We start from the raw sequence: 11835 nt of genomic DNA on the forward strand, positions 1-11835 counted from the left end.
TATTACATTCTTTGATTGGATTTTTTACATTTATTTTTAATTTCATTTAGAGGAAGGATATTGCTGAGTAAAGGGATTGTGTCTGGGCATGTTTTTGAAAGATGTGTCTGGGATCTTTTTTAAAGTATAGAACAAACACAGAGGACAGATTTATATAAATCGGAGAAATAAATAAATGCCAAATTAACTCATATAGCAATGTTTATTAGACAAAAAAAAAAGTCAATGCAATATTCACAGGAAAAACAATAATACAATATCCGCAGGAAAAGCTATAATACAATATATGTAGGAAAAGCAATAATCATCAAATGTATTAGTCAGAAAAGCAAGGAATAAACATCACAAATTCAACCAATCAGCAGGATGCTTTAGTATACGTGGGCGCTTCTTAGGTAGCAAATAGCCGTGAGATGTAGTTAATCCCGGGGTGCTAAAATAAATATTTGGTAACGATTGTCTCTTTTGAAAATGGGGTGTTATGTCCCGAGTCTCACTTGGAAGGCTCTGCAATTTCAATCGTTCCAAATAGTCTCTATTTGATGTGTTGCCCACAACTGTAGATGGTATGTTCAGGTCAGCCATAGCCTGAAGAAAAGTATCCCAGCCCAGAGGTAATTTACGTACCGTAACATTGTGACTCTGGGTAACACTACGTACCAAATCGAGTATGCTGGATCCCGGTACAACAGTGTTTTTATAAACAAATTCACCCTTATCATTCCAAGCGGTAATGTGCTTAAATTGAGACATTCTACTCAACAACAATTCAGCATTTTTTTTATAGCGGACATTTACATTATTAACAACTTCATGAAATACAGCGTCTGAAACATCAGAGACTCCAGCAGCATGAGGATGTGCTACAGGGGTGTTTGGTACTGAGGATTCTCCAGGAGGTAAGAAAAGTGTCAAGCCCAACTTTTCGCTTTCACTCTGTTTAGCACGTACCAAGTATTTATGCAATATAGTGGTATACCTCTTTATCTTCTCATCATCCGACACACCTCTATTTTGAAGAATAGACATAATCTCATTATCTAGGTTCTGAGTGACAGACTCACGAGAGGCCTCAGAGCTCTGAGTGGTTCGCTGTATTAGGTCTAACTCTTGTTTAGACACTAAGTACTTTTTCTCAGCATGGGCCATTAACGGTTAGTCAAAAGACCGGTCAGCAGAGGTATAGCAAATCCCAACAGAGAGCCAATAAATCCTCCAGACTGTTTAACCAACTGCTTCTTCTTACTAAAAGACACCTTTTTGTTGCTCAGTGCTTTTATATTTTTTCGCCACTTTTTTAGCTTTTCTACTTGTTGTTGTGATAAAGGTATCTTACCTTTAAGGGTATTAAGAGCAATTTCACATATAGCCGTGACTAAATCATGAGATGCGGAGCATAAAATATCTTTTTTCTGTGATGGCGAGGCACTTATTAGACTTTGTAAAGCCAACCAATTGCGACGTATACGCATAGACATCCTTACAGGCTCTGAGATTCGGCAGGGAATGACCTGTTAATGGTATGTTATCGGCTTTTAGAGGGCTGTTTGTTATAAGTATATGCCGAGGGAAGGTCGGGTGGGAAGAGACCAGTTCTTAAGCGGTACTCTTCGAGGGTTGTAGATCTTAAATCTACAAGTAGATAACCATAAGATTTGCGTGTGGCATCTTCAAAAGCATCTAGAAAAAATTGTGATTTACCGGGGTACATTTGGCGGGCCAGAGTAGTGATTTGCAGTTTATCTCTTGGGTTCTTAAAAAGTACCATATATTTAGTGTTTAAAGCTATAGTACGACTTTTTTTACCTTGACAAAACACATTCTGCACCAGATACATAATACTCAGATTTCTGTGGTGCACATACTTGGTAAATGCTTTCTCAATTTCTGAACTCTCACTAGCAGCCTCCATTAAGTCATCAACAATAGTCAAATTTACTCTGTTAGGGGGAAACAAATTATCGTCATTAAATGTTGTGGGTAAACCCTATATAAAACGAATATTTGGGGTTGTGAGTAATAATTCATCATAAAGCACTTGCCAGCAGGCATAAAACCAAACAATGTTATCAGGAGTGTGCGACATTAATGTGGTAGCATTCTGTAAACCTGTTTGACAAAATAACTTTTCCCTGAATTAGAAGGGCCGGCCAATATGCATGAAAAAGGATGTTGTAAACGAGTGTCCATGGTGAATGGTTAGTAACCAAATGGGAGAGTGGTAAAGTTGTCGACCAAATATCTTTTTGTATAAACACACTTTTGTGTTTTCTGTAGTGGTCGCGTCTCTATCTGCCAAAGGAGTTTATTTCTGACAATTGAGGTCTGTCGTACCACTATTCTTTTCTGTTCATCAGGGTCTGAGTGCAAGGGGTAGTCCAACACCAGGTCTTTTAAACTGTCAAAGTTAATCAACTGGGCATTACTGGCATGAAGCGTTATGCCTTTCACCTTTAGAGATGTTTTATCCGTCGATAGTTTGTAACCATAAGTCTTGGGCCCTGCAGATACAAACTCTGTAATGTGTGTGTCACAGGGTATTTCACTAGTCAGCTCGCCTAGATAGTCCCCTAGAGGTGGATTCCAGTCACCCGCTGTACTAACAAAAATAACAGAGTCAGTGTCGTGGTAGAGACATCTCTTATTAAGACGGTCTAAAACATTATACAGTTCAAGTCGTGCATAGGCGGTGGTAAAACATGCAATAAATATATTGGTATTGCGAGACGGACTGTGACAGCCCTGGGCGTACTTCCAACTGAGCATGGCTGTGTCATCATTTATGAATGACAGAGAAGACACCTCATATTCAGGTAAAAATACATACCCAAAAAGCTTGTCAGGATCAGATACAAGACTTGTGGTTTGCAAATTAGGTTTCTGACCAAATTTGCCCCATAAAGAATTAAGAAACAATTTGGCAATCTGTCTTTTTGCAGGGTTTACTTCTATTTTCTCTGGTCTTAACAAAATACCCTCTTTAGCGTAATAAGCATCGATGTATTGGCGTCTTTTTTCATCAGTCGTACACCATTCAGGGTAACCTGAGGATTCCTGTTTATCCCTAAGGTGCACCTTTATATACTTTTCAAATAACGTATCGGAAGAGTAAGGAAAGTGCCAAATCTCAAAGATTTTTCCCAACCTGTAGCCCTTAATCAGGGCTTGTTGTATTTCAATAGTGCACCAAGTACCTGTCAAAGATCGTTCCTCCTCATTATGTTCACAATGTGTTGTTTGGTTATTGGCTGTGCATGTGCGACATAATGGGAACATAAGTTTGCCATTCATTTTAACCGGTAGAACAGGGAAAAATAAACCTCGGGGTGGGTACACTGTTACTTTAGCAAGGCCAAAATAGTGTTCAAAAGGCTGAAAATTATCATAAACGATTACCGGGTGACCCGTGGGATATAATTTTGTTTTGTTGACGTAAGGGTATAGACTGGTAAAATCATAATAGTGTATGCTCTCACCTGGGGCCGCTTTGTGGTACAATTTGATTGCGTTTGTGCGGCCCCCATAAAGGGCATCACGAGGCTCCAGCGGTTGTGGAAAATCTTTATCGATAAGAAAAGCCTGTAGATCCTTGTCAGTTTCTAACAGGTTTGACCAATCATGTTCCCACATCTCACGGACCACATAACCCAGCATTTTTAGAAAATGGGTTTTAACATTGGTTTTGTGGTGTAATTGTGCATAGGTAGTCTTTGTAACTGTGTTAAATGCCTTTTCATTAAAACAAACTGGGCAACCGTGGTAGAAACAACCCTGAAATTCAAAAGCTGTATGCTGGCCATCAATCAGAGCGTACCCATCCAAAAAATAGTTACCAACAGCCCTTTCACCACCCTGTAGAGCGTGCTGAATAGTGATCCCCTCTTTGTGTGCAACATACATTAACCACTGTATAGACTTTGTTGAGAAACGTTTCTGATTTGCATGGTAATTGTCAGAGGGTAAAATTGCTATGGTATTTTTCGGTAAAAACTTAAATCTGTACATGGCCATGCACACAGACGCTAATGTAGTGAGTTGGAAAGGGTCAATATCATTAATGACGGTTTCAGGACCGTCGGGGCCCATAATAGTTTTTACCTTCTTGGTCATCTCCATCACACTTTCTCTGTAGCAGACACAGGCCTGTTTCAAGATTTTAACATCATCTATACAGTATTTTTTAAGTTCATCTTGAAAATTGAACTGGCAATGTTGGTTCTCTTGATACCAGACCATAAACTCCTTTTTATCATCACACATCATTTGGTCATAACCATAATAGTCTACCGAAGGCATAGGGCCAATATAGGACTGATTCTGGGATGTGTTAAAAAAGTGTGGAAAATATCCTTTACAGCCGACGAACCCCAGGGCCTTTGGCAATTTACTTAGTTTCATGGGGAGAAAATTTAAAGAATCGATAAATCTGATACCTAGATCAGCGACAGTCACACAAAGTAATTTACCACCTTGCGCCAACAACTCGATAGCTATTTTCTCCTTAAGAAGTTGATTCACCACAAAGTAAGAGTCATACCTACCTGCATTATGCGCTATGAATGTGTAGCTACTAAAGGGTTTGTTTATAAATGTTATTACAAACTCCTCTAGGCACGATGTACCCTCAAACTCCCAGCACTTATCCCCTACTAACTCTGAAGCATAGATATAGTTGGGGATATGTACACCGGTCTCCTGCATACATTCAAAGTCATAAAAAATGTATTTGTTAGTAGGGTCTTCTGGGGTGTATCTTCTCATATAACAAACATGGCCATCAAGCGTGACTACAGTGTCATAGCAAACCTGACATTGGAAACCTTTACACTTATGCTCGGCCATTACAGTGTAACGGCCGCAGGAATCACAATAAGCTTTCTGACGGCACTCTATGTTTCCGGATACGGAGAGCTCTTTGTGCAACTTTAAGCACTCCTGTGAACGACAAAAAGTGCGACAACTGGAACATCTAGGGATCTCCCCTTTCACTTCTACACAGTTCTGTCTGTGACAGGCCTTACAAAAATACCGGCAGGAATGATTGTTTTTGTGAGAGAATGGTGTGTGACAGTACTTACAGAAGTATGATTCCCCAATGAACGCATTAATTTTTTTAATGCCATAATAATGTTCGCCCTCATGGTATATAAACACAACTTTATCTTTACAGGGCTTGTCTGAATGAAAATAGTGCCACGAACCATGATTGTGATACATTACTTTAATTGTAATGCCTAAATGTTGTTCAAAAGCTGGGATGTCGCTAAAACTAACCAGACGATCATCAGGGATACCTACAGCTTTATGTATTTCCCTGGCTCTCTTCAACAACACAGAGTCTGCAGGATTATCCTGAGCCACAAGGGCACAAATGCTAGCTGCTAGACACAGGTTATTATTATCATTGTTTAAATCATAAAGCCACCTCTTTTTCCTGGCAATGATACAACTATAGGGTGTTGACCGAAGACGCCTACGATGCATTACACCACCGACTCTATTCCTAACAATGATTACAACTAGCCTTAAAGACCTGCTGCCAATAATTTCAGCATTGCTCTGTACCAAGTTTGACACTGCGTTTAAAAAGGTTTCTGCATTCAATTCATCTCTACAACGTCTAATAGAGTGTAACGGTCTGCCAAGATCATCGCTATCTAGTCTTAATTGAACAAAATCGCTTGGCCCTATATCAGGCATCATTCTGTTTAAAAGCTCTTGAATAGCATCATGTACAGACTGGAGTGCGTCTGAAAACGATGTTATTCTGTCTAAATTTACAAACCGAAAATGTTCATAATATTCCACGGCATTGAAATTGTTAATATCTCTGCGGCGTTGTTCAACACGCTCCAAAAATACAGGAGCCTCTAGTTCATCATTGGGGTTCTGCACTTTGGGGTGCTCCTGCGAATCGTTAATATTCTCAGGACTAAATGGACTTTGTTGTATCTCTGGGGAAAGATCTGTAGGTGATGGGGCTATTTCAGTATCATTTGTGTGGGGTGTCACAGGGGTAACAGGAGTATCAACGCCATCCTCAGCTGGAAGTACCACAGGGGTTAAGCATTTGTCTGTATCACAAGGGGTCTTACGGCGTTGCCTAGACATCGCAGAACGTAATGCACCTCGCAATGTATTTATGGCACGTTTTACGGTTCTAGCTCGGCGTTTAGCTACAAGTCTCTGTCTGGTCCATTTTTTGGATTGAGATAATAAACCCCGTCCAACCATGACTAGTCACGCGGGGGTCAGTAAATTTAGACCTGAACGAAAGGCATCGGTAGCACGGTCAAGTCTTTCTAAACGGTTTAAAAAATGAGTTTGTCTAAGCTCATCATCAGTCACAATAACAATGTTACGGATCTCACTAATTACAGAGTCAATAAAGGTTTCTAAAGCGAACCAAAAACCAAATTCCCTTAAAAACCACTGTAATAAATCACCGACGTTGTCACGGGGTAATTTATGGTTTGGTATAAGACCTCTTATTCCCAATGGACTGTCACGGCCATCGTGGGATAACAATGAATGGCCAATACTAAATGGGCGCCTAGCGGCGTAAAGTTTTAGACTCAGAGGCCTGCTTTGCTTTAAAAGAGCAGCATTATGCACTATTTTGAGTATTTCATTGATTGTATGGTCTACCGCATCCTTGACTTCAAACCATAAAGGAGCAGAACGCGTGAACCACAACATACATTTTCTAACATCAAGAGGTGATGTGGTCTCTGTATAAATGTGTGTGTTTTTGCTGTCATATCTACTTTTCTTAGGTGGCGGTGGTGTTGGCACCTTTACAGAGGTATTTCTGGATGTCAATGATGTAGTTCCTCTATGTATATTGTTATCGTTGCTGGTGGCTTGTGTTATATCCTGTAAAACAGTTCTACTTTTCTTAGGGATTGGTTGTATAGGAACATTTACAGGGGTAATGGATTGTTTCACAGGTATATTTGATGCTACAGTGAAATGTCGACACCCTGATACATTGACTGGTGATGTGACAGCTGACTTACCCCAAAATGTATGTTTTGTTGTGTTTAATGACTGTATTTGTAGAGGCTCCTTTGCTACACATGTCGCACTAGATGGACGCTGCCTTAAAACCCCTGAGGTAGATGTTGACGGTTGTTCGTCATCACGTGTGACTGTAATATCTCTTGTAGAGCGGCTCCGGGTTAAAGACAACTTTGATGCTGTATAGAAAAAATAAATGAATATGTTAATATATCAATGTACATACAGAGCCTAAAAACAGACCCTCAGATATGAATACTATATTTATGTAGTAAATAAATATACAAATAAAAACCAACTCATACGTATACTTACCCTGTTTTAATTTATGCGGGTTGCAGTCCCTGCGTTCTCCGGCATTCGCGCTGTATGTCTTACGACCGTGATCCGCCGTTGGTAAGCGGCTAATGCCTGTACATGCATCAGAAACTTCTGAGGTTTTTGTACTTTTTATGGATGTTTCTAAAATAAATAGAAATATAATTATCACAGGGATAAAACCGGGTATGATACAACAGCATATAACATTATATAAACACACACCTGCTTTTAATGGTCTACGTGGATGTATGTTGGTGGGTCTGTCAGCCAATACTCCAGTATTAAAAGGACCTAAATAAATAAAATACAATAAGACTTAGTTTATTTTATGCATAAAAGACTCCAAAATAAACATTTGGAATTTTTAAACAACACTTATCAACATAGAAAATTTACAACCTTGTGAGGCGACCGTGAGCCTTCTGGGTAACCCATTTTCATTCGTTGGCGGACTGATTTTTCCCTGAAACGCGATAAAGTATTTGAACACTTATGACGGGAACACTATGACAGCATTTTACAATTAATGACACCAATCAGTTGTTTGACAAAACAGGCATAGTGAGATGTCTAACAGCCACAGTGAAATGCATATCAGCCACAGTGAAATGTATAGCAACCACAGTGATATGTATGATGCTGTAGCATCACAGCATATTTTAAAAATGTTATGCTATAACATGCAAGGATAAGCTGAGCATAACACATATGTACAACATATATAACCCCAGTATAACAAATATATTAAACAACATACACGGATAAGACCCCGCAAATGCATAGATAAGGATTTTGCCCACATTAAAATCATTACTATGTTCAGTACGTAACGTTTTAGAACACAGAGACACGGAAACAAGCAATGCAGACTCTATATAATAGCCCCTTACGTTGTTAAAAATAAAACGCAAAAAACATAAGGCACACAGTCTATACTACAGACCCTTATAGTTAGACATAAAACAATCCCATTGATGCTGTAGCATCACAGCATATTTAAAAAAATTTTATGCTATAACATGCACGGAGAAGCACAGCATAACACCCCCGCAAATGCATAGATAAGGATTTTGCATACATTAAAAACATTACTAACTATGTTCAGTACGTAACATTTTAGAACAGAAAGACGCGGAAACAAACAGTGCAGACTCTATATAATAGACCCCTACGTTGTTGAAAATAAAAACAAATACAAATGGCATACAGTCTATACTACAGTCCCCTACAGTTAGAAATAAAACAATCCCATAGACGTTCATATTTTAAAAAACATACAATTTTAAATATAAAAGAATGATGATTTAGAATTACTTACCATATCTGTGTCTTGGGTATTCATTATGTAGTTGTAACCAGGAGATGCCTTATGACCCCTAGTCTTGAGCCATGTCTTTTTATACCTTTTTTTTTTTTTTTTTTTTTTTTTGTGTTTTCTTGATGGGTTCGGGCAGGTGTATGATGGTCATTGTGTAAATGTGGACAGACAGGTGCATGAGGGTCATTGTGATGTGGTCAGACAGGTGCATGAGGGTCATCAGTAATAAATATATACATACTAATTGTAACAGACAAAACTGATTTTATTGAGATCAAGAAAAATCATAACAAGATATTAATGACGATAACACGCCGTACATCTCTGTACATGAACGCTATGAACACGTCTATTTTTTAACCCACGCATATATTGCCACACAAAACGGGATACTAAACGATCATTTTGTTTTAATTCACTTGTGAAATGGCTTAAAAGCTCTTTAAAAGCGATCCCTTTACACATATGATGAATAAAAAAAATACAGAACTCCCCACACACTGTAGACAGAGTACTTTGCAACTGAACATTTTGAAAGAATATCTGTTTAACATTTCTTTTTAAAAATATCAGTATTTCTTTAGGGAATATTTCACTTGTCGGTGCTAGTCCGTAAGAATCAAAAAAATATCCCTGTCTCTTATCATCAATATAAACAGCCAGCCAGTGCTCCCCGGATAATGTATGTGGATCCGTATTTATAATGAATGCCGCTGGTACGCTGTCCAGTTTAGAGGTTGGTAGTAAATCGCACGGGAACACACCAACGAATATACCTCTGGAATATGGGTCGCTGCGTAAAATATGCGTTATTTCTAAGGTGTTCATGGTTAGGTTTTAGAGAAAATCATAAAGAACCTCCCGTCTTTGATTAATTTCAATAATGTTTTCAAACAGTCCATAGACAAGCAAATTTACAGTGCGTTCCAGGGCCCTCGAAAAACGTATTTCCGCCCTTAGGTTACCGCTACGAATGAGTGAAAAATGGCTACTGCATTCCTGATCAGGTGATAGATCAAAGGCGAATAATGTATATCCGGCCACAAATTCTTCTCTGTTAATTATAATTCCAGAATCACCACAATTCTTCTGTGCCAATAATAAAAATGACATATATTCACGCACTGCGTTAGAATGTTCAAAATCAGGTTGAAAAGGCTTTGCAGGTATTTGTTCACCATCCAGATAGAGTGCCGCAAAATTCACATTATGGTGTTTGAAACACAAGGGATTTCTGTCATAAGCGCCTGAAAAAGCTTCATTGTCGACAAATGCTAAAATGACCAGCTTTGGAATCTGTCCCAAGAATATATTTTCCTGATTGCAAACACGACTGCCTGTGGGTACGCTGAACACTTTCATACTAGCGCGCTCTATGGCATATTTAGCGTTGCCTGTTAGAAGGCCTTGCGCGTGACCTATTCGCACTGCCGGGGATATCTGGACTCTTTTAACAAACAGAGATGCATTTAGAATTTGAAGTTTATACGGTTCAGCGTCTGCGGACATTAAACAAAACGTGTCTTTATTTCTGGTAAGCTTTATTTTCAAATCCAGACCGTTCAGTATTAGTTTGTCCTGAAAAAATAGATCACTATGTAGATGTCCAAGTAACTCAACAGTTTTACTGTGTGCTGTCATATGTGCCCGCTTTGTAAATCCTGTGTTGTCACCATCCAAAACTCTGTCTTGATGTTTTCCCGCAGTATCCTTGTAAAATAATCCGTCTGTAAACTGAGTTGATAAAGCATCAGCGCTGTAATTGAGCAGTGTTTCAATGTAGGCTCGGTAAGCGTAGAGATTATTAGATTGTGATATCAGCCTATCCCCGAGTGTAACATCTAGCTGATTAAACAGTGTCGCTATCGGGTAGTTGATTAGACTCACTCGTGCTCCATCTGCAATCGGCGTATTGTCATTTTTAACAATTTTACACGTAATGTACAACAGCGTGTTATTCAAATCGAAATAATGTTCACCGCTTCCTGCTATGTAGAATTCGAGTGGTGAAGTTTCCGAAATGGCGGCCAACGGTTGTACTTCCACATACAGGCTTTTTTCTATGCTGGTCTGAGTAGGCTTTATTTCAAAAAGATCCAGTTCTGATTTGGCGCATTCTACGGATGCAGTATGGATAAACGACATGTCAGCTGTTCAAAATATGTTGTTAGCGTTCCTTCGTGATACTCTTCTCTTCTTTCTAGCAGGAGTGCAAGCCTTTTTGTTGCGGGTGTACGTTGTACTTGCAGGAAATACTCCTGATCGTTTCCGTTTCCTTTTAGGATTATTTGTACCTATGTATACTAAACCAGAGCCGTCCTGGGGTTCACCCACTATTTTATTCATCGCAGCCGTTGAAACTCTACCCACAACATCCTTTGCAATGTTCCTAGCCGCTGTTTTCACGTGTGGTTTCACCAATTCTAAACCGCGCCTGAACAATGGTACGGCTCTCCGGAATAAGCTTCTAAATATGCCCCCTAAACCACGACCGTACATATACGTACTACCATGAAATCCCGGCAGTCCCTGACCAGCCTGTGTCTTATAATAATTACTGTAAATGTGTGGTTCGCCATAGATTTTAACAGCAACCATGTTTGTTTTGCTAGTAGTAGACGCTGCGACGGGGGCGAAAGTGAAGCTTAACGATAGACTTTCCGTACTTGAATGAGACGTTTCTATTTTGGTCGTTCTTTATCTCTATTGTGATAGTATCGAAATGATGCTTACTTACTGGTAAGTAATCCGGTTTGATGTACTTCTGAGTTATAATCTCATTGTTATTACCTGTAATTTCAACGGACCGTAACAGCGGTACAAAGCTATCACCCACCCGCTGATGCTCTATTATATCTGTGTATACAAACAGGGTATAAAAACTGCTTTTTATATCTGCACAAATAGTTCCTGAAATAGTTCTATCAAAATGATTAGAGTCAATTCCAAGTATATGAGTCAATTTGTCGCTGGCTATAAATGTATCACGGCCGACAACATGTACATAGCGCTCCAAAACGTCATATTCCAGTTTAATATCCACCGGCAGATCATTATTCGCGGCAATAATCTTGTTAATATTCCGAACCAGCTTCTGAACATCATCATAATACCCTGATTTTACGTTCAGCTGTTTTAGGGGTCCGCCGGCTAAACCAACATATATGTATCCTTCA

General features: G+C 39.1%; 2 protein-coding genes across 2 annotated transcripts; both read right to left on the reverse strand.

Annotated features, from left to right (window-relative positions):
* Positions 1-6062: 6062 nt before the first annotated feature.
* On the reverse strand, positions 6063-8722 carry LOC134585985 (uncharacterized). The gene is made up of 5 exons (XM_063441481.1): positions 8660-8722; positions 7741-7804; positions 7564-7632; positions 7336-7482; positions 6063-7199 (listed from the first exon to the last, which is right to left on the reverse strand). Exons 1-5 carry the CDS (start codon positions 8681-8683, stop codon positions 6241-6243), a joined length of 1263 nt encoding a protein of 420 aa, XP_063297551.1. The 5' UTR covers positions 8684-8722; the 3' UTR covers positions 6063-6240.
* Positions 8723-9496: 774 nt separating this feature from the next.
* On the reverse strand, positions 9497-10804 carry LOC134586412 (uncharacterized protein F54H12.2-like). Its single transcript, XM_063441913.1, has one exon. It carries the CDS (start codon positions 10802-10804, stop codon positions 9497-9499), a length of 1308 nt encoding a protein of 435 aa, XP_063297983.1.
* Positions 10805-11835: the final 1031 nt, after the last annotated feature.

This window comes from Pelobates fuscus, chromosome 2 (assembly GCF_036172605.1).
Source record: "Pelobates fuscus isolate aPelFus1 chromosome 2, aPelFus1.pri, whole genome shotgun sequence".
In the NCBI taxonomy this organism is placed as follows: Eukaryota; Metazoa; Chordata; class Amphibia; order Anura; family Pelobatidae; genus Pelobates; species Pelobates fuscus.